This window comes from Dendrobates tinctorius, unplaced genomic scaffold, assembly GCF_039654945.1.
Source record: "Dendrobates tinctorius isolate UK_male_01 unplaced genomic scaffold, ASM3965494v1 ptg000445l, whole genome shotgun sequence".
NCBI lineage: Eukaryota > Metazoa > Chordata > Amphibia > Anura > Dendrobatidae > Dendrobates > Dendrobates tinctorius.
This window is the reverse complement of record NW_027362107.1, coordinates 804,959-829,627: the sequence shown is the minus strand read 5'-3', so window position 1 is coordinate 829,627 and position 24,669 is coordinate 804,959. Positions and strand designations below refer to the sequence as shown.

The window sequence follows — 24,669 nt, the reverse complement described above, 5'->3', positions numbered from 1 at the left end:
TCCAGTCTCTTGTGTTCCTGCCGTTCTACCCCGGTCCAGTCTTCTGTGCTTCTGCCCTAGGTACCAGCTGCCGCGGCAATAGATTCCCCTGGGCCTGTCCCTAACACTCCCTGTATAGGGGGTGGTCCACCTGGTCCGCTCGCCCAGGGGAGGTTCATTGCCGTGGTCCAGTGGGTTCACCTTCAGGGTTCCTAACAGTGTACAATACCCGTATCCATTATATGAAGGTTGGTCCAAATCCCAAGCACTCCAACACCTTCCAAAGATAACTCCATTCGATACTGTCGAAAGCTTTACGCGCATCCAACTATACTACTACTCTACAACCCCCGTTATCCGATGGCAGCTGCATGTTAAGGTAGAGTCTACGTATGTTTATTGCTGTAGACCTATTGTAACAACCCTGCTGGCATCACTGCATGGCCTCCCATCCCCCCGCACACCAACTTACTTTCTGCTTCAAGCCATGCTGTGAATTCTGTCTGTTGCCAGCTCTGTGCCTCCGCTCTCCATGTTTCCAGACTGTGTATAGGGGGGCGGCGCCTGAACTCTCTGGTTCTTATGCAGTCAGGGTGCACCTGTCTAATCTGTCCCTGACCAATCACCTAGAGCCCTTGACTATTTAGTTTCGCCTCACCCACTGACCTTTGCCTGTGCAATGTCTATACTCGGTTAGTATCTTGCTGCTGAGGAAGCCAGGCCCTGTTCTGTGTATTTCCTCCTTCTCTGGAGGAATACTTCTTGTCTTGCCTCGTACCTTGTCTGCCTGCCAGGAGGCTGAATATCCTGGCCCTTGAGTCTTGGTCCCAGTACCCTGTCTGTACTCTGTCCTACCTTAATCTCCCTTTCTCCTTGTCTGTGGCTTCCTTCCCTGCTGTGTCTTTCCTTGTGTCCTCCCTGTCTGTGAATCTGCAACCTTGCAGCTCTGTCTGTTCATCTGCACCCTTGCAGCGCTGTCTGTGAATCTACACCCTTGCAGCTCTATCTGTTCATCTGCACCCTTGCAGCTCTATCTGTGCATCTGCACCCTTGCAGCTCTGCCTGCACGGCTCTCTAGCCGCTCTGCCTGCACGGCTCTCTAGCCGCTCTGCCTGCACGGCTCTCTAGCCGCTCTGCCTGCACGGCTCTCTAGCCGCTCTGCCTGCACGGCTCTCTAGCCTCTCTGCCTGCACGGCTCTCTAGCCGCTCTGCCTGCACGGCTATCTAGCCGCACTGCCTGCACGGCTCTCTAGCCGCCTTGCCGCCCAGCTTACTCCGCACTCCTGCCTATATCCATACCTGCACCTCCTGTGTGAACAGGTCCAAATCCTGTTCCAACATACACCACTCCCTCCTGCCTGCACCTGCTGTGTGAACAGGTCCCTACTGCCCCTTCTCCAAGCCGTGCCCGCCTGTCCTGTGTCTCCAAGCCGTGCCCGCCTGTCCTGTGTCTCCAAGCCGTGCCCGCCTGTCCTGTGTCTCCATGTAAATCAACAGCCGCGGAGACACCATCACATGTTTCTCAACGCAAGCAATGACTAGCCAGGTCTTTCACCGGGAAGGAACAACCACGGGAAGGGCAGTCTCCAATGAAGGAAACCACCTATGCCAAAACATGGTATCCATCCACAGACAGCTGTTTCGGGGTATTGCCCCTCATCAGTGTGGAGTAGGAAACTGGCTAGTAGGAGCAATGCCTAGTAAAAAGACTTGCGTTGAGAAACGTGATGGTGTCTCCGCGGCTGTTGATTTACATGTTTTTGCATATTTCCCATAAGGGATGGGGGCATTGCTCTAGAATCACTGCGTTGAGAAACATGTGATGGTGTCTCTGCAGTGTTGGATGTTGATCTCCATGAGGTCACTCATCCTCATTTTCGCTGTCCTGTGTCTTCAAGCCGTGCCTGCCTGTCCTGTGTCTCCAAACCGTGCCCACCTGTCCTGTGTCTCCAAGCCACGCCTGCTTGCCCAGTGTCTCAGCCGTGCCTGTCATGTCTACCCGCCTGCCTGTCTATAGCTTCTGTCAAAGTGACTTGTCCCCGAGTGGGACTAGCAGCCACAGCCAGACACCACCCTGGAGTGGCACCCGACAGCTATCTGCCGCACAAGCCTGACCTCACCATCAGAGGCTCCAGTGAAGACCGAGGTAGCTGTCGTAGTCCCGCCTCTTCCAGGGTAGTCTGGTTTGTGGCAGAGTGGGCCCACAAACCCCCGGCTCGCGCCAATCAGCCAAGGCGCGAGCGTGACACCTATTCAACATAAATCCAGATTGATCGGGGTGGACAAGGTCTTGCATCACACTCGTTAATCGGTTGGCCGTAATTTTGGCCAGAATTTTTACATCTGCCTTCAGCAACGAAATGGGTCTGTAGGACTCTGCCAACTTCGGGTCTCTACCTTCCTTAGGAATGACCACTACCACAGCCTCCCTCATGGACAACAGCAGAGCACCACACTCCAAAGCCTCCTCGAAGACCGCCTTTAGTCTAGGTGCTACCAACTCAACCGTTTATAGATTTCGCCCAGAAGTCCGTCTGCCCCTGGAGCCCGATTATTTGTCTATACATTATAGCTGTTTCAACCTCCTCCTGTGTTATAGGTTCTTCCAATCTCCTCCTGTCACTCGGTACAATCCTAGGGCATCCTGTCGCCCCAAAAAACCCTTTCATCTCTGCAGATGAGTCTCCTGACTTAGAAGTATATAGCTGCTCGTAAAACCGACTAAAAACTTCCAGTATGTCCTCCGTATCCACCACCTCATCCGTCTTCAGCTTGCATACAAATGAGGATTCCTTCGGTGCTGCCGCCACTACTGATAGCAAATGCCCCACCCTTTCACCCTCATCGTAGAATTGGGCCTTCTGGAAAGCTCTTTTCCTCTCTACTCTCTTTATATATAGTTCGTTGACTTCCTCCTGAGCTTCCTTAAGCCCGTTCTGACTCTCCATTGATGGGTTCACTATCAGTTCCCTTTCCGCCATTTCTAAGCCATCCAGCACTGCCCTGTCTTCCAATCTAGTTTTAGACTTACATCCAGAAATTTCTCGAAACAGAAGACCCCTCAAATTTGCCTTTATGGAATCCCACACCACTCGCCTGTCAGCACTACCTTCATTAATTTGCCAATATTCGTCTAACTCCCCTTTGTTGCTTCCATATTAATATGTTCCAGCCATAGTGGATGGAGCCTCCACCCAACTCCCCTGTCTAGACCACCCCCGGTCTTTTTAATTAGCAGCTCCAGAGGTTTATGATCTGAGATCACTCTCGGAAGATACTCCACTCCACAAATCGATTGTGTCAACAATTCCTAACCTAGCGCCAGATCAATTCGTGAGAGAGATCCATGAGTAGTAGAGTAGCAGGCGTAACACAGCACATCCTCATTTCTCACCCTCCACAGGTCTACCATTCCAAGCTCTTTCACATAGTTCCCAAATTATGTCAGTTTCCGGCCACCTTTTCCTATTCCGTTTATGACTATCCCATCCCTCATCCATCACATTATTAAAATCGCCAATAATTAACACCGGTAATCCCTCACCCCTTTTGTATAACTCCATCACAGCCTGGATCTTCTTCCCCGAGTACGGAGGTGGTATGTACATGGCCACTGTCATGATACCAGTGCAGGTGGACCTACACTTCTTGGATTAATGTTTTGATCTCAGTGCAGACTCTTACCTGCACACCTGGGGCTTATTATGGTGGCCTCTCATTGGTTCTGGGAAAGCTTCTTATAGCCTCAGGAAGCTCCCATCCCCGTCAGTTATACTTTCACCCTTGGCAGAGATGTGGTGACCCCTGAGTGTGTTTGTGCTGTGTTCTGGTTACTTGATACTTTGTGTACGACTCGGTCTGTTCTCTGGATATTGCTTGTTGGATTCTGCTTGGTACCTTCTATGTCTGTTTGGTTTTGACCCCTGCTTGGCCCCGACTATCCGTTCTGTCTCATCCCTGGTACTTTACTGCTATCTCTGTGTATGACCTCCGTTTTGCCTGACTCTGAGTATTTCTGTATAGTGTCCTGCCGATCTCTGGAAGTAGGATGCTAAGCCCCGCCCCTTGCAGTCACATGACCGTAGGTACTGTGACTGCTTGATAAACTTCAGGGTCCCCAGGTCCTGTCTGTCTGTACTTTCTGGCCGTACCTGACCCCGGGCCACCCTACAGTGCGGGTGAGTCCCTGCTCAGTGTAGGCTGCACGCCGCGCTGACAGGACCCTGACATTATAACTGACCATTACATTTTTGGGGTTTTTTTGTGCAGAGAATTATGGATTCCATACAGTCTCTGGTTGACCAGATGAAAAATCTGAGTCAGATGTTTCAGGGTTTATCTCTGGAGCAGAAAGCTCTTGCTCGTTCTCAGCAGCAGGTTTCTGAGACAGTGCGGGGAGCTCTAGCTGCTGGGTCTCTGGGGGCTGGGGCGAGTGATGTTGTTCTGGTGTCCCTGGAACCACCTGTTAAACTGCCTGACTTCTTTTCTGGGAACAAAAAGGAGTTCAGGATCTTCATGGAGGGTTGCAAACTTTTTTTAGTTTGAGACCACGTTCCTCTGGGGACGAAAACCAGAAGGTAGGGTTCATTATGTCCTTATTAAGAGGGTCCCCACAAGCTTGGGCTTTCTCCCTTCCTCCCACTGCTCCTGAGGGAGTGTCTGTGAATGCATTCTTTGAGGCCTTCAGGCACATTTATGATGAGCCTGACCGAGTGCGATTGGCAGAGGACATGGTGATGAGCGTCTGTCAGGGGAAACACTCGGCTGAGTGGTTTTGTACTGAATTCCGCCGCTGGGCTGCAGAGATCTCTTGGGGCGACGCTGCGCTTAGAGGTCTCTTTCGCAGAGGCTTGTCCGAGCGGCTGCCTTGGCGTTACATCCCCCACCTAACTCTCTTGAGGACGCCATGACCCAGGCGGTCTGGATGGACCGCAGGTTGCGGGCCAGAGGGGTGATGCAGGTGGAGACTCCATTGTTCCCCAGTGGAAAAGAGACTGCCCCTGAGCTCATGGATGTAGACGCCCTCTCCCTGAAGGATACGGAGAGGAAACACCGGAAGGACAAGCAGTTATGCTTTTACTGCGGTAAAACGGGACATTGGAAAAGGGAGTGTCCTGATTGCCCGTCTTCAACCCGGTCGGCGGGAAACGACTAGGTCTGGGTAGTCAGCGGGGAGACTACTCAGACCCTCAGGTACCCTTTTCCTCGTTTTCTAAAGTTTTACTTCATGTGGAACTGTTTGTGGACGGTAGTTCTTTTCCCTCTACAGCCTTTGTGGACTGCGGATCATCTATTAATCTCATTGACTCCCAATTGATCACACGCTGCAAGATAGGGACAGTTAGGCTCAAGGTTGCGATCAAGGTGGTTGCCATTGACTCCACTCCCCTCACTAAAGAAGGAATTCTTTTCATGTCTGATTTATTTGCGCTCAGAGTGGGCGCTACTCATGTGGAAAACCTAAGTTGTTTGGTGCTGGACAATCTACCTGCAGGGTTGGTGTTGGGCATGCCCTGGTTACAACGCCATAACCCAGTTATTAACTGGAAAACGGGGGAGATTGTTCAATGGGGATTTAATGATTTTAAGTTGTGTGATAAATCCGCACTGCTGGTTGAACCTGTTAAATCTGTGTCTGTATCATCTGTCGAACTGGAAGTTATTCCGGAATGCCTGAAGGACTTCGAAGATGTATTCTCCGAAAGCGAGGCCGAGACGTTACCGCCACATAGACCCTTTGACTGCGCTATCGAGCTGGTCCCGGGGGCTAAATTACCTAAAGCCCGTCTGTTTAATTTATCCGGCCCTGAGTGCTTGGCTATGAAGGAGTACATTGCTGAAAGTCTGCGCAAGGGACACATACGTCCTTCAGTCTCACCTATGGTGGCAGGTTTCTTTTTTGTAAAGAAAAAAGATGGCAGGTTACGTCCCTGTCTCGATTTTCATGAGCTTAATCAGATTACTGTACGGAATACGTACCCCCTTCCGTTGATTCCCGATTTATGTATCCAACTATCAGGGGCAAAATGGTTCTCTAAACTGGATCTTCAGGGGGCATATAATTTGATAAGGGTCCGAGAGGGGGATGAATGGAAAACTGCGTTCCTCACGTCCGAGGGACTGTTTGAAAATTTAGTCATGCCGTTTGGTTTTACCAACGCCCCTGCCATATTTCAGAATTTCATCAACGTGGTATTCTCGGATCTCATTGGCCTTTTGTTGTTATCTACTTAGATGATATTTTGATATACTCCTCCGACAGGCATTCTCATCTGGAACATGTACGAACTGTTCTCCAAAGACTGAGGGAAAATCATCTGTTTGCCAAATTGGAGAAATGTGTATTTTGTGTTCAAGAATTGTCATTTTTGGTATTAATTGTGTCCTGTGAGGGTTTTCGCATGGACTCCAAGAAGGTGCAGGCCATTGTGGATTGTGTGCAACTCCGAGATCTTAAGGGTCTTCAGCACTTCTTGGGGTTCGCCAATTATTACCGCAAATTTATCCTGTGGTTTTCGCAGGTGGTCAAACCACTCACAGATCTAACATGCAAAGGTGCGGATGTGAGAAATTGGTCCTCACTCGAAAAAGAGGCCTTTGCGACTCTGAAAAAATGTTTTATATCTGCTGCTGTCTTGATACAGCCAGATCCTTCCAAACCATTTGTGGTGGAGGTGGATGCCTCTGAGGTGGGGGTGGGGGCGGTGTTGTCCCAAGGGCCTGCCACTCTTACCAACCTCAGGCCATGTGCTTTCCTTTCCAGGAAGTTCTCTGCTGCTGAAAGAAATTATGATGTTGGCAATAGAGAGCTTCTTGCGGTCAAGTTGGCGCTTGAAGAGTGGAGGCACTTTTTGGAGGGGGAAAGTCACCCGGTTACTGTGATCACTGATCACAAAAATTTGTCATACATTGAGTCTGCTAAAAGACTAAGGCTGGAGTCACACACAACCATTAAAAAATCGGTCCGATTTTAACGGTACGAAATCGCCCAAAGATTTCTTGTCCAGGGATCCGTCTGTCATCCCATTTTCCGTCGATGAACCGATTTTATTCGCATCTAAGCATCAAATTAACATCCAATGCCAATGCCTGATGCTCTTTCCTGTTGACCTGGAGAAGTCTTGCGATTTAATTGCAAGTCACACGTGTGGTGCGTTTTCAATGCGATTTTTAATCGCATCCATAGACTTGCATTGGCGAGTCCGAGCCGAAAATCGGTGACAATCACAGCGTGCAGCGATTGTCTCGGTCCAAGGAACGGATCCGATCAAAAAACGCATGATGGGAGCAGCACCATAGAATAACATTGGGACGAAAGCAATGCGATTTTTTATCGCATTGCATTCGTCCGATTTTATCGCTAGTGTGACTCCGGCCTAGCGCCCAGACAGGCCCGTTGGTCGCTTTTTTTTTCTCGTTTCCAGTTTACTATTACATTCCGTCCAGGGTCAAAGAATGTCAAGGCTGTCAATTATCTCACAGTTTTCATCCTGTGTCTGCCCCTGAGCCACCGTCCTCCATTCTGCACCCTGGGGTTGTGTTAGCAGGGATCTCGTCTGAATTGGAACGAGAAATTGAGGGGGCCCAGTCGCAAATTGTTTGTCCCACAGCAACTTCGCCTTAAACTCTTGCAAGAGTTCCACGAATCCAAGTTGTGTGCTCACCCTGGTATATCAGCCACGCGACTGGCGGTGGCTAGGATCTTCTGGTGGCCTACCCTTGGTTCTGATATAAAGAAATTCGTTTCTGGTTGTGGGGTCTGCGCTCGTTCTAAAAGCTCTCATAGCCGGCCGGCGGGGGAGCTGATGCCCTTGGAAGTTCCCAAAAGACCGTGGACCCATCTGTCCATGGATTTTATTACCAATCTTCCCTCCTCCAGGGGTAATACGGTGGTATGGGTAGTGGTGGACAGATTTTCTAAGCAGGCTCATTTCGTACCCCTGTCCGAATTACCTTCTGCTGAGATCTTATCCAGATTGTTTGTACAGCATGTGGTCCGCTTGCATGGGGTACCCCTGAATGTGGTGTCTGATCGTGGTGTGCAGTTTGTGGCTAAGTTTTGGCATGCTTTCTGTAAAAAATTAGGGATATCTCTGTCCTTTTCGTCTGCATACCATCCTGAGAGTAATGGTCAGACGGAACGCACTAATCAGTCTCCGGAACAGATGTCTGACTTCTGCTAGACAGAATGACTGGTGTGATATACTGCCGTTGGCTGAATTTGCCTTCAATAGTCGGGTGAGTCAATCCACTGGTATGTCCCCTTTCTTGATCAACTATGGGTTCAGTCCTCATTTTGGTGAGTTTTCTCGTCTGGATTCGGGGTGTCCCGGGGCTGAGGACTCTGTTCAGCGGTTAAAAGATACATGGGCAGAAGTCCAGCGGTGTATATCTAGGTCTCAAGGCAGGTATAAGTTTTTCGCGGACAGGAAACGAACACCTGGTCCCATGTTTCAGGTGGGAGAGAAAGTTTGGCTCTCCATGCGAAACATTAAGTTAAAGGTTCCGTCAGCCAAGTTGGGCCCCAAATTCATTGGTCCGTACAAGATTTGAGGAAAAAATCAACCCAGTAGCGTACAGGCTGTGCCTTCCACCCTCTTTCAAGATCCCTAACGTCTTCCATAGATCTCTACTGAAACCTTTTGAAGCAGTCCGGGGAGAATCCGAGTCCGCTGCTCCTCCGCTTTCGGTTGAGGGACATGTGGAATATGAGATTGGTCACATCGTAGATTCTAGGTTGATACGGCGGTCAGTACAGTACCTAGTTCATTGGAAGGGGTATGGGCCGGAGGACAGGTCCGCCTGACTCTGGGTATTTCTGTATAGTGTCCTGCCGATCTCTGGAAGCAGGACGCTAAGCCCTGCCCCTTGCAGTCACATGACCGTAGGTCCTTCACTGCTTGCTACACTTCAGGGTCCCCAGGTCCGGTTTGTCTGTACTTTCCGGCCGTACCTGACCCCCTTACAGTGCGGGTGAGTCCCTGCTCAGCGGAGGCTGCACACCGGCGCTGACAGGACCCTGACAGCCACTATACATAGCAATTGTTAATAAATTTTACAAATTAAAAAAATGTATTGGCCTTCATTGTCAACATGGCTTTCATTTCCTCAAAGGGTGTAGACGCTCCCACCACCGAGACGCCCCTAGTGTATGAGGAGTATGTGGAGTGACATGCCCTCCCGATCCATCTTCTCTTCAATATCTCCACATTGTCTTTAATCAAATGTGTCTCTTGAAGGCATCTCACACCCGGCCCACCTTCCTAATATAGGCCATAATGGCCGCTCTTCGCGTTCCATCAGACAATCCCCTCACATTCCAATTAATAATATTAATCTTATCACCCACAATATTCTCCTATATGTATACATTCCCAATCCCATAGAGGATGGGACTTCTCCCAAGAACCAACCCATAGTCTGAAGGGCCTCCCTCCTCCATAACAAACCATTGCCCAAGACCCCCAATGTGTTTCTCCCCTCTACACCAGAGAGTGGGTAGGTCTATACCTAGCAATCTGACAAACGTTATCTTGAAACTTTACATCACTTTCAATCCCTCCATTTCTCCTCCGCTTATGTGTGCCATCATCTGCAGTCCCTCCATTAACCATGATATCTAGAACGCAGGAAGCCTCTATATAGCAGCACCAGCCATCTCTCCTCTGTCACAGGTCTCTCGGCGCATCTTCTCACTTCTCCCTTCCTTTACCAGCTCTGATCCTTTTCTCATTCAAGTCCAGACACTTGGTGGCCTCCTCCGGAGATGGAAGAAAATGAGCAGATCCCTGCTCCACAACCCTGAGCTTAGCCGGATACCGAGTAGAGAACGCCAGCTCCATGTCTCTCATCCTCTTCACCCACCATACCGCATTCTCTGCCTCTGAACCTCAGCCGAGTAGTCTGGGTATATGGGCGCTGTTTGGCCGTTCATGCCTTCCGTAGAATTGTGTCTCTAACTCTGTAATTAAGGATCCTGGCCAGGATGGTACGGGGGGGGGGCTTCATGGGGACTCGATGTGCTCTCCAGTTTCAGTACTATAACCCTTACTCCAGTACCAGTACTATAACCCTTACTCCAGCACCACTATTAAACCCTTCTCCAGTACCAGTATTATAACCCTCACTCCTGCACAAGTACTATAACCCTCCTCTAGTATCAGTACTACAGTACTATAAGCCTCTCACCAGTACTATAACCCTCACTCCAGCACCAGCACTATAACCCTCCTCCAGTACCAGTACTATAACCCTCCAGTACTATAGCCCACTCCCCATGACAAGGTGAACATGTCACTGCGGCGGCTCTACCCACGACAAGATGACGCCACCTGCAGTACATGACATGGCCGCCATTACTCACAGATGTCGTACTCTAGAGGAATGAGGGTGATTGGCTGCAGCGGTCATTTTGGACTCTGGGCCCCTTTGTAGGAGCAGTAATAGTGGCCGGATTGGTCTGAGGGGAGGCTTCGGCTGCAGGGCGCACCTTCTCCAGCTCTTGGTCCTGCCGGTTCATCAGCGTCTTCCAGTGCTCGTACAGCTCGGGGTCTGATGTCTGGATGTCCTTCAGAGTTCCCTCTCGCTGGATGGTTCCATCCTTCATGGCGATTATCTGCGAGGAGACAGACACCAATCTATGTGCATCTACCCCATCATTACCCATAGAATGTAAGTCCGCAAGGGCAGGGTCCTCTCCCCTCTGTACCAGTCGGTCATTGTAAATCTGTTTACTGTTAATGATATCTATAACTTTGTATGTCACCCCCCCTCATGTACAGCACCATGGAACTAATGGCGCAATATAAATAAATAATAATAATTACTGTATGGACTTGGTGTGTATGATGTGTCCATATTATTCTCACCTATTGTCACTGAGCTGCTGCTTTACTTGTGCCCTTCTCCGATTACTATATGGACTTGGTGTGTATGATGTGCCCATATTATTCTCACTTATTGTCACTGAGCTGCTGCTTTACTTGTGCCCTTCTCCGATTACTATATGGACTTGGTGAGTATGATGTGCTCATAATATTCTCACCTATTGTCACTAAGCTGCTGCTCTACTTCTACCCTTCTCCGATTACTATATGGACTTGGTGAGTATGATGTGTCCATATTATTCTCACTTATTGTCACTGAGCTGCTGCTTTACTTGTGCCCTTCTCCGATTACTATATGGACTTGGTGTGTATGATGTGTCCATATTATTCTCACCTATTGTCACTAAGCTGCTGCTTTACTTCTGCCCTTCTCCGATTACTATATGGACTTGGTGTGTATGATGTGCCCATATTATTCTCACCTACTGTCACTGAGCTGCTGCTCTACTTCTGCCCTTCTTTGATTACTATATGGACTTAGTATGTATGATGTGCCCATATTATTCTCATCTATTGTCACTAAGCTGCTGCTCTACTTGTGCACATCTCTGATTACTATATGGACTTGGTGTGTATGATGTGCTCATATTATTCTCACCTATTGTCACTGAGCTGCTGCTCTACTTCTGCCCTTCTCCGATTACTATATGGACTTGGTGTGTATGATGTGTCCATATTATTCTCACCTATTGTCACTAAGCTGCTGCTCTACTTGTGCACAACTCTGATTACTATATGGACTTGGTGTGTATGATGTGCCCATATTATTCTCACCTATTGTCACTAAGCTGCTGCTCTACTTGTGCACATCTCTGATTACTATATGGACTTGGTGTGTATGATGTGCTCATATTATTCTCACCTATTGTCACTGAGCTGCTGCTCTACTTCTGCCCTTCTCCGATTACTATATGTGTATGATGTGCCCATATTATTCTCACCTATTGTCACTAAGCTGCTGCTCTACTTCTGCCCTTCTCTGATTACCATATGGACTTGGTGTGTATGATGTGCCCATATTATTCTCACCTATTGTCAATGAGCTGCTGCTCTACTTCTACCCTTCTCCGATTACTATATGGACTTGGTGAGTATGATGTGCTCATAATATTCTCACCTATTGTCACTGAGCTGCTGCTCTACTTCTACCCTTCTCCGATTACTATATGGACTTGATGTGTATGATGGGCCCATATTATTCTCACTTATTGTCACTGAGCTGCTGCTTTACTTGTGCCCTTCTCCGATTACTATATGGACTTGGTGTGTATGATGTGTCCATATTATTCTCACCTATTGTCACTAAGCTGCTGCTTTACTTCTGCCCTTCTCCGATTACTATATGGACTTGGTGTGTATGATGTGCCCATATTATTCTCACCTACTGTCACTGAGCTGCTGCTCTACTTCTGCCCTTCTTTGATTACTATATGGACTTAGTATGTATGATGTGCCCATATTATTCTCATCTATTGTCACTAAGCTGCTGCTCTACTTGTGCACATCTCTGATTACTATATGGACTTGGTGTGTATGATGTGCTCATATTATTCTCACCTATTGTCACTGAGCTGCTGCTCTACTTCTGCCCTTCTCCGATTACTATATGGACTTGGTGTGTATGATGTGTCCATATTATTCTCACCTATTGTCACTAAGCTGCTGCTCTACTTGTGCACAACTCTGATTACTATATGGACTTGGTGTGTATGATGTGCCCATATTATTCTCACCTATTGTCACTAAGCTGCTGCTCTACTTGTGCACATCTCTGATTACTATATGGACTTGGTGTGTATGATGTGCTCATATTATTCTCACCTATTGTCACTGAGCTGCTGCTCTACTTCTGCCCTTCTCCGATTACTATATGTGTATGATGTGCCCATATTATTCTCACCTATTGTCACTAAGCTGCTGCTCTACTTCTGCCCTTCTCTGATTACCATATGGACTTGGTGTGTATGATGTGCCCATATTATTCTCACCTATTGTCACTAAGCTGCTGCTTTATTTGTGCTCTTCTTTGATTACTATATGGACTTGGTGTGTATGATGTGCCCATATTATTCTCACCTATTGTCACTGAGCTGCTGCTCTACTTGTGCCCTTCTTTGATTACTATATGGACTTAGTATGTATGATGTGCCCATATTATTCTCACCGATTGTCACTGAGCTGCTGCTTTACTTGTGCCCTTCTCTGATTACTATATGGACTTGGTGTGTATGATGTGCCCATATTATTCTCACCTATTGTCACTGAGCTGCTGCTCTACTTGTGCCCTTCTTTGATTACTATATGGACTTAGTATGTATGATGTGCCCATATTATTCTCACCTATTGTCACTGAGCTGCTGCTTTACTTGTGCCCTTCTCTGATTACTACTTGGACTTGGTGTGTATGATGTGCCCATATTATTCTCACCTATTGTCACTAAGCTGCTGCTCTACTTCTGCCCTTCTCTGATTACTATATGGACTTGGTGTGTATGATGTGCCCATATTATTCTCACCTATTGTCACTGAGCTGCTGCTCTACTTGTGGCCTTCTCTGATTATTATATGGACTTGGTGTGTATGATGTGTCCATATTATTCTCACCTATTGTCACTGAGCTGCTGCTCTACTTGTGCCCTTCTCCGATTACTATATGGACTTGGTGTGTATGATGTGCCCATATTATACTCACCTACTGTCACTGAGCTGCTGCTCTACTTCTGCTCTTCTTTGATTACTATATGAACTTAGTATGTATGATGTGCCCATATTATTCTCACCTATTGTCATTGAGCTGTGGCTTTACTTGTGGCCTTCTCTGATTATTATATGGACTTGGTGTGTACGATGTGTCCATATTATTCTCACCTATTGTCACTAAGCTGCTGCTTTATTTGTGCCTTTCTTTGATTACAATATGGACTTGGTGTGTTTGATGTGTCCATATTATTCTCACCTATTGTCACTGAGCTGCTGCTCTACTTCTGCCCTTCTCCGATTACTATATGGACTTGGTGTGTATGATGTGCCCATTTTATTCTCACACATTGTCACTGAGCTGCTGCTCTACTTCTGCCCTTCTCCGATTACTATATGGACTTGGTGTGTTTGATGTGTCCATATTATTCTCACCTATTGTCACTGAGCTGCTGCTCTACTTGTGCACATCTCTGATTACTATATGGACTTGGTGGGTATGATGTGCTCATATTATTCTCACCTATTGTCACTGAGCTGCTGCTTTACTTCTGCCCTTCTCCGATTACTATATGGACTTGGTGTGTATGATGTGTCCATATTATTCTCACCTATTGTCACTGAGCTGCTGCTCTACTTCTGCCCTTCTCTGATTACTATATGGACTTGGTATGTATGATGTGTCCATATTATTCTCATCTATTGTCACTGAGCTGCTGCTCTACTTCTGCCCTTCTCTGATTACTATATGGACTTGGTGTGTATGATGTGTCCATATTATTCTCACCTATTGTCACTAAGCTGCTGCTCTACTTGTGCACATCTCTGATTACTATATGGACTTGGTGTGTATGATGTGCCCATATTATTCTCACCTATTGTCACTGAGCTGCTGCTTTACTTGTGCCCTTCTCTGATTACTATATGGACTTGATGTGTATGATGTGTCCATATTATTCTCACCTATTGTCACTAAGCTGCTGCTCTACTTGTGCCCTTCTCTGATTACTATATGGACTTGGTGAGTATGATGTGTCCATATTACTCTCACCTATTGTCACTAAGCTGCTGCTCTACTTGTGCCCTTCTCTGATTACTATATGGACTTGGTGTGTATGATGTGCCCATATTACTCTCACCTATTGTCACTAAGCTGCTGCTCTACTTGTGCACATCTCTGATTACTATATGGACTTGGTGTGTATGATGTGTCCATATTATTCTCACCTACTGTCACTGAGCTGCTGCTCTACTTGTGCCCTTCTTTGATTACTATATGGACGTGGTGTGTATGATGTGTCCATATTATTCTCACCTATTGTCACTAAGCTGCTGCTCTACTTGTGCACATCTCTGATTACTATATGGACTTGGTGTGTATGATGTGTCCATATTACTCTCACCTTTTGTCACTAAGCTGCTGCTCTACTTGTGCACATCTCTGATTACTATATGGACTTGGTGTGTATGATGTGCCCATATTATTCTCACCTACTGTCACTGAGCTGCTGCTCTACTTGTGCCCTTCTTTGATTACTATATGGACTTGGTGTGTATGATGTGTCCATACTATTCTCACCAATTGTCACTAAGCTGCTGATCTACTTCTGCCCTTCTCTGATTACTATATGGACTTGGAGTGTATGATGTGCCCATATTATTCTCACCTATTGTCACTAAGCTGCTGCTCTACTTGTGCACATCTCTGATTACTATATGGACTTAATATGTATGATGTGCCCATATTATTCTCACACATTGTCACTGAGCTGCGGCTTTACTTGTGCCCTTCTCCGATTACTATATGGACTTGGTGTGTATGATGTGTCCATATTATTCTCACCTACTGTCACTGAGCTGCTGCTCTACTTGTGCCCTTCTCTGATTACTATATGGACTTGGTGTGTATGATGTGTCCATATTATTCTCACCTATTGTCACTAAGCTGCTGCTCTACTTGTGCCCTTCTCCGATTACTATATGGACTTGGTGTGTACGATGTGCCCATATTATTCTCACACATTGTCACTGAGCTGCTGCTCTACTTTTACCCTTCTCCGATTACTATATGGACTTGGTGTGTATGATGTGTCCATATTATTCTCACCTATTGTCACTGAGCTGCTGCTCTACTTGTGCACATCTCTGATTACTATATGGACTTGGTGTGTATGATGTGCTCATATTATTCTCACCTATTGTCACTGAGCTGCTGCTTTACTTCTGCCCTTCTCCGATTACTATATGGACTTGGTGTGTATGATGTGTCCATATTATTCTCACCTATTGTCACTGAGCTGCTGCTCTACTTCTGCCCTTCTCTGATTACTATATGGACTAGGTGTGTATGATGTGTCCATATTATTCTCATCTATTGTCACTGAGCTGCTGCACTACTTCTGCCCTTCTCTGATTACTATATGGACTTGGTGTGTATGATGTGTCCATATTATTCTCACCTATTGTCACTAAGCTGCTGCTCTACTTATGCACATCTCTGATTACTATATGGACTTGGTATGTATGATGTGCCCATATTATTCTCACCTATTGTCACTGAGCTGCTGCTTTACTTGTGCCCTTCTCTGATTACTATATGGACTTGATGTGTATGATGTGTCCATATTATTCTCACCTATTGTCACTAAGCTGCTGCTCTACTTGTGCCCTTCTCTGATTACTATATGGACTTGGTGAGTATGATGTGTCCATATTACTCTCACCTATTGACACTGAGCTGCTGCTTTACTTGTGCCCTTCTCTGATTACTATATGGACTTGGGGTGTATGATGTGTCCATATTATTCTCACCTACTGTCACTGAGCTGCTGCTCTACTTGTGCCCTTCTTTGATTACTATATGGACTTGGTGTGTATGATGTGTCCATATTATTCTCACCTATTGTCACTAAGCTGCTGCTCTACTGGTGCACATCTCTGATTACTATATGGACTTGGTGTGTATGATGTGTCCATATTATTCTCACCTATTGTCACTAAGCTGCTGCTCTACTTGTGCACATCTCTGATTACTATATGGACTTGGTGTGTATGATGTGTCCATATTATTCTCACCAATTGTCACTAAGCTGCTGCTCTACTTCTGCCCTTCTCTGATTACTAAATGGACTTGGTGTGTATGATGTGCCCATATTATTCTCACCTATTGTCACTAAGCTGCTACTCTACTTGTGCACATCTCTGATTACTATATGGACTTGGTGTGTATGATGTGCCCATATTATTCTCACCTACTGTCACTGAGCTGCGGCTTTACTTGTGGCCTTCTCTGATTACTATATGGACTTGGTGTGTATGATGCGTCCATATTATTCTGACCTATTGTCACTGAGCTGCTGCTCTACTTGTGCCCTTCTCTGATTACTATTTGGACTGGGTGCGTATGATGTGCCCATATTATTCTCACCTATTGTCACTAAGCTGCTGCTCTACTTGTGCACATCTCTGATTACTATATGGACTTGGTGTGTATGATGTGTCCATATTATTCTCACCTATTGTCACTAAGCTGCTGCTCTACTTCTGCCCTTCTCTGATTACTATATGGACTTGGTATGTATGATGTGCCCATATTATTCTCACCTATTGTCACTGAGCTGCTGCTCTACTTGTGCCCTTCTCTGATTATTATATGGACTTGGTGTGTATGATGTGCCCATATTATTCTCACCTACTGTCACTGAGCTGCTGCTCTACTTCTGCCCTTCTTTGATTACTATATGGACTTAGTATGTATGATGTGTCCATATTATTCTCACCTATTGTCACTGAGCTGCTGCTCTACTTGTGCCCTTCTCTGATTATTATATGGACTTGGTGTGTATGATGTGCCCATATTATTCTCACCTACTGTCACTGAGCTGCTGCTCTACTTCTGCCCTTCTCTGATTACTGTATGGACTTGGTGTGTATGATGTGCCCATATTATTCTCACCTATTGTCACTGAGCTGCTGCTCTACTTGTGCCCTTCTTTGATTACTATATGGACTTAGTATGTATGATGTGCCCATATTATTCTCACACATTGTCACTGAGCTGCGGCTTTACTTGTGGCCTTCTCTGATTACTATATGGACTTGGTGTGTATGATGTGTCCATATTATTCTCACCTACTGTCACTAAGCTGCTGCTTTATTTGTGCCCTTCTTTGATTACTATATGGACTTGGTGTGTATGATGTGCCCATATTATTCTCACCTACTGTCACTGAGCTGCTGCTCTACTTGTGCACATCTCTGATTACTATATGGACTTGGTGTGTATGATGTGCTCATATTATTCTCACCTATTGTCACTGAGCTGCTGCTCTACTTCTGCCCTTCTCTGATTACTATATGGATTTGGTGTGTATGATGTGTCCATATTATTCTCATCTATTGTCACTGAGCTGCTGCTCTACTTCTGCCCTTCTCCGATTACTATATGGACTTGGTGTGTATGATGTGTCCATATTATTCTCACCTATTGTCACTAAGCTGCTGCTCTACTTGTGCACATCTCTGATTACTATATGGACTTGGTGTGTATGATGTGCCCATATTATTCTCACCTATTGTCACTGAGCTGCTGCTTTACTTGTGCCCTTCTCTGATTACTATATGGACTTGATATGTATGATGTGTCCATATTATTCTCACCTATTGTCACTAAGCTGCTGCTCTACTTGTGCCCTTCTCTGATTACTATATGGACTTGGTGAGTATGATGTGTCCATATTACTCTCACCTATTGACACTGAGCTGCTGCTTTACTTGTGCCCTTCTCTGATTACTATATGGACTTGATGTGTATGATGTGCCCATATTATTCTCACCTATTGTCACTGAGCTGCTGCTTTACTTGTGCCCTTCTCTGATTACTATATGGACTTGATGTGTATGATGTGTCCATATTATTCTCACCTATTGTCACTAAGCTGCTGCTCTACTTGTGCCCTTCTCTGATTACTATATGGACTTGGTGTGTATGATGTGTCCATATTATTCTCACCTATTGTCACTAAGCTGCTGCTCTACTTGTGCCCTTCTCTGATTACTATATGGACTTGGTGTGTATGATGTGCCCATATTACTCTCACCTATTGTCACTAAGCTGCTGCTCTACTTGTGCACATCTCTGATTACTATATGGACTTGGTGTGTATGATGTGTCCATATTATTCTCACCTACTGTCACTGAGCTGCTGCTCTACTTGTGCCCTTCTTTGATTACTATATGGACTTGGTGTGTATGATGTGTCCATATTATTCTCACCTATTGTCACTAAGCTGCTGCTCTACTTGTGCACATCTCTGATTACTATATGGACTTGGTGTGTATGATGTGTCCATATTATTCTCACCTATTGTCACTAAGCTGCTGCTCTACTTGTGCACATCTCTGATTACTATATGGACTTGGTGTGTATGATGTGCCCATATTATTCTCACCTACTGTCACTGAGCTGCTGCTCTACTTCTGCCCTTCTCTGATTACTATATTGACTTGGTGTGTATGATGTGCCCATATTATTCTCACCTATTGTCACTAAGCTGCTGCTCTACTTGTGCACATCTCTGATTACTATATGGACTTGGTGTGTATGATGTGCTCATATTATTCTCACCTATTGTCACTGATCTGCTGCTCTACTTGTGCACATCTCTGATTACTATATGGACTTGGTGAGTATGATGTGCCCATATTACTCTCACCTATTGTCACTGAGCTGCTGCTCTACTTGTGCACATCTCTGATTACTATATGGACTTGGTGTGTATGATGTGCTCATATTATTCTCACCTATTGTCACTGAGCTGCTGCTCTACTTGTGCACATCTCTGATTACTATATGGACTTTGTGTGTATGATGTGCCCGTATTATTCTCACCTACTGTCACTGAGCTGCGGCTTTACTTGTGGCCTTCTCTGATTACTATATGGACTTGGTGTGTATGATGCGTCCATATTATTCTCACCTATTGTCACTGAGCTGCTGCTCTACTTGTGCCCTTCTCTGATTACTATGTGGACTGGGTGCGTATGATGTGCCCATATTATTCTCACCTATTGTCACTAAGCTGCTGCTCTACTTGTGCACATCTCTGATTACTATATGGACTTGGTGTGTATGATGTGTCCATATTATTCTCACCTATTGTCACTAAGCTGCTGCTCTACTTCTGCCCTTCTCCGATTACTATATGGACTTGGTGTGTATGATGTGCCCATATTATTCTCACCTATTGTCACTAAGCTGCTGCTCTACTTCTGCCCTTCTCTGATTACTATATGGACTTGGTGTGTATGATGTGCCCATATTATTCTCACCTATTGTCACTGAGCTGCTGCTTTACTTGTGCCCTTCTCTGATTATTATATGGACTTGGTATGTATGATGTGCCCATATTATTCTCACCTACTGTCACTGAGCTGCTGCTCTACTTCTGCCCTTCTTTGATTACTATATGGACTTAGTATGTATGATGTGCCCATATTATTCTCACCTACTGTCACTGAGCTGCTGCACTACTTCTGCCCTTCTCTGATTACTATATGGACTTGGTGTGTATGATGTGTCCATATTATTCTCACCTATTGTCACTAAGCTGCTGCTCTACTTATGCACATCTCTGATTACTATATGGACTTGGTATGTATGATGTGCCCATATTATTCTCACCTATTGTCACTGAGCTGCTGCTTTACTTGTGCCCTTCTCTGATTACTATATGGACTTGATGTGTATGATGTGTCCATATTATTCTCACCTATTGTCACTAAGCTGCTGCTCTACTTGTGCCCTTCTCTGATTACTATATGGACTTGGTGAGTATGATGTGTCCATATTACTCTCACCTATTGACACTGAGCTGCTGCTTTACTTGTGCCCTTCTCTGATTACTATATGGACTTGGGGTGTATGATGTGTCCATATTATTCTCACCTACTGTCACTGAGCTGCTGCTCTACTTGTGCCCTTCTTTGATTACTATATGGACTTGGTGTGTATGATGTGTCCATATTATTCTCACCTATTGTCACTAAGCTGCTGCTCTACTGGTGCACATCTCTGATTACTATATGGACTTGGTGTGTATGATGTGTCCATATTATTCTCACCTATTGTCACTAAGCTGCTGCTCTACTTGTGCACATCTCTGATTACTATATGGACTTGGTGTGTATGATGTGTCCATATTATTCTCACCAATTGTCACTAAGCTGCTGCTCTACTTCTGCCCTTCTCTGATTACTAAATGGACTTGGTGTGTATGATGTGCCCATATTATTCTCACCTATTGTCACTAAGCTGCTGCTCTACTTGTGCACATCTCTGATTACTATATGGACTTGGTGTGTATGATGTGCCCATATTATTCTCACCTACTGTCACTGAGCTGCTGCTCTACTTCTGCCCTTCTTTGATTACTATATGGACTTAGTATGTATGATGTGCCCATATTATTCTCACCTACTGTCACTGAGCTGCTGCACTACTTCTGCCCTTCTCTGATTACTATATGGACTTGGTGTGTATGATGTGTCCATATTATTCTCACCTATTGTCACTAAGCTGCTGCTCTACTTATGCACATCTCTGATTACTATATGGACTTGGTATGTATGATGTGCCCATATTATTCTCACCTATTGTCACTGAGCTGCTGCTTTACTTGTGCCCTTCTCTGATTACTATATGGACTTGATGTGTATGATGTGTCCATATTATTCTCACCTATTGTCACTAAGCTGCTGCTCTACTTGTGCCCTTCTCTGATTACTATATGGACTTGGTGAGTATGATGTGTCCATATTACTCTCACCTATTGACACTGAGCTGCTGCTTTACTTGTGCCCTTCTCTGATTACTATATGGACTTGGGGTGTATGATGTGTCCATATTATTCTCACCTACTGTCACTGAGCTGCTGCTCTACTTGTGCCCTTCTTTGATTACTATATGGACTTGGTGTGTATGATGTGTCCATATTATTCTCACCTATTGTCACTAAGCTGCTGCTCTACTGGTGCACATCTCTGATTACTATATGGACTTGGTGTGTATGATGTGTCCATATTATTCTCACCTATTGTCACTAAGCTGCTGCTCTACTTGTGCACATCTCTGATTACTATATGGACTTGGTGTGTATGATGTGTCCATATTATTCTCACCAATTGTCACTAAGCTGCTGCTCTACTTCTGCCCTTCTCTGATTACTAAATGGACTTGGTGTGTATGATGTGCCCATATTATTCTCACCTATTGTCACTAAGCTGCTGCTCTACTTGTGCACATCTCTGATTACTATATGGACTTGGTGTGTATGATGTGCCCATATTATTCTCACCTACTGTCACTGAGCTGCGGCTTTACTTGTGGCCTTCTCTGATTACTATATGGACTTGGTGTGTATGATGCGTCCATATTATTCTGACCTATTGTCACTGAGCTGCTGCTCTACTTGTGCCCTTCTCTGATTACTATTTGGACTGGGTGCGTATGATGTGCCCATATTATTCTCACCTATTGTCACTAAGCTGCTGCTCTACTTGTGCACATCTCTGATTACTATATGGACTTGGTATGTATGATGTGTCCATATTATTCTCACCTATTGTCACTAAGCTGCTGCTCTACTTGTGCACATCTCTGATTACTACATGGACTTGGTGTGTATGATGTGTCCATATTATTCTCACCTATTGTCACTAAGCTGCTGCTCTACTTCTGCCCTTCTCTGATTACTATATGGACTTGGTATGTATGATGTGCCCATATTATTCTCACCTATTGTCACTGAGCTGCTGCTCTACTTGTGCCCTTCTCTGATTATTATATGGACTTGGTGTGTATGATGTGCCCATATTATTCTCACCTACTGTCACTGAGCTGCTGCTCTACTTCTGCCCTTCTTTGATTACTATATGGACTTAGTATGTATGATGTGTCCATATTATTCTCACCTATTGTCACTGAGCTGCTGCTCTACTTGTGCCCTTCTCTGATTATTATATGGACTTGGTGTGTATGATGTGCCCATATTATTCTCACCTACTGTCACTGAGCTGCTGCTCTACTTCTGCCCTTCTCTGATTACTGTATGGACTTGGTGTGTATGATGTGCCCATATTATTCTCACCTATTGTCACTGAGCTGCTGCTCTACTTGTGCCCTTCTTTGATTACTATATGGACTTAGTATGTATGATGTGCCCATATTATTCTCACACATTGTCACTGAGCTGCGGCTTTACTTGTGGCCTTCTCTGATTACTATATGGACTTGATATGTATGATGTGCCCATATTATTCTCACCTATTGTCACTGAGCTGCTGCTTTACTTGTGCCCTTCTCTGATTACTATATGGACTTGATGTGTATGATGTGTCCATATTATTCTCACCAAGCTGCTGCTCTACTTGTGCCCTTCTCTGATTACTATATGGACTTGGTGTGTATGATGTGTCCATATTATTCTCACCTATTGTCACTAAGCTGCTGCTCTACTTGTGCCCTTCTCTGATTACTATATGGACTTGGTGTGTATGATGTGCCCATATTACTCTCACCTATTGTCACTAAGCTGCTGCTCTACTTGTGCACATCTCTGATTACTATATGGACTTGGTGTGTATGATGTGTCCATATTATTCTCACCTATTGTCACTAAGCTGCTGCTCTACTTGTGCACATCTCTGATTACTATATGGACTTGGTGTGTATGATGTGCCCATATTATTCTCACCTACTGTCACTGAGCTGCTGCTCTACTTCTGCCCTTCTCTGATTACTATATTGACTTGGTGTGTATGATGTGCCCATATTATTCTCACCTATTGTCACTAAGCTGCTGCTCTACTTGTGCACATCTCTGATTACTATATGGACTTGGTGTGTATGATGTGCTCATTTTATTCTCACCTATTGTCACTGATCTGCTGCTCTACTTGTGCACATCTCTGATTACTATATGGACTTGGTGAGTATGATGTGCCCATATTACTCTCACCTATTGTCACTGAGCTGCTGCTCTACTTGTGCACATCTCTGATTACTATATGGACTTGGTGTGTATGATGTGCTCATATTATTCTCACCTATTGTCACTGAGCTGCTGCTCTACTTGTGCACATCTCTGATTACTATATGGACTTTGTGTGTATGATGTGCCCATATTATTCTCACCTACTGTCACTGAGCTGCGGCTTTACTTGTGACCTTCTCTGATTACTATATGGACTTGGTGTGTATGATGCGTCCATATTATTCTCACCTATTGTCACTGAGCTGCTGCTCTACTTGTGCCCTTCTCTGATTACTATTTGGACTGGGTGCGTATGATGTGCCCATATTATTCTCACCTATTGTCACTAAGCTGCTGCTCTACTTGTGCACATCTCTGATTACTATATGGACTTGGTGTGTATGATGTGTCCATATTATTCTCACCTATTGTCACTAAGCTGCTGCTCTACTTCTGCCCTTCTCCGATTACTATATGGACTTGGTGTGTATGATGTGCCCATATTATTCTCACCTATTGTCACTAAGCTGCTGCTCTACTTCTGCCCTTCTCTGATTACTATATGGACTTGGTGTGTATGATGTGCCCATATTATTCTCACCTATTGTCACTGAGCTGCTGCTTTACTTGTGCCCTTCTCTGATTATTATATGGACTTGGTATGTATGATGTGCCCATATTATTCTCACCTACTGTCACTGAGCTGCTGCTCTACTTCTGCCCTTCTTTGATTACTATATGGACTTAGTATGTATGATGTGCCCATATTATTCTCACCTACTGTCACTGAGCTGCGGCTTTACTTGTGGCCTTCTCTGATTACTATATGGACTTGGTGTGTATGATGCGTCCATATTATTCTCACCTATTGTCACTGAGCTGCTGCTCTACTTGTGCCCTTCTCTGATTACTATTTGGACTGGGTGCGTATGATGTGCCCATATTATTCTCACCTATTGTCACTAAGCTGCTGCTCTACTTGTGCACATCTCTGATTACTATATGAACTTGGTGTGTATGATGTGTCCATATTATTCTCACCTATTGTCACTAAGCTGCTGCTCTACTTCTGCCC

At 45.1% G+C, this 24,669-nt stretch overlaps 1 protein-coding gene across 5 annotated transcripts in view; it reads right to left on the bottom strand.

Annotated features, from left to right (window-relative positions):
• Positions 1-24,669, bottom strand: part of ABCC8 (ATP binding cassette subfamily C member 8) — a 280,298-nt gene that overhangs the window by 48,586 nt on the left and 207,043 nt on the right. For all 5 annotated transcript variants that reach the window (XR_012227547.1, XR_012227546.1, XM_073564298.1 and 2 more), the window contains one exon: positions 10,469-10,594. Coding sequence is in view for 3 of the 5 variants with exons in the window: in XM_073564298.1 (XP_073420399.1) it covers positions 10,469-10,594 (126 nt within the window). In the remaining 2 variants the exon portion in view is untranslated. The remainder of the gene's footprint in view (positions 1-10,468; positions 10,595-24,669) is intronic.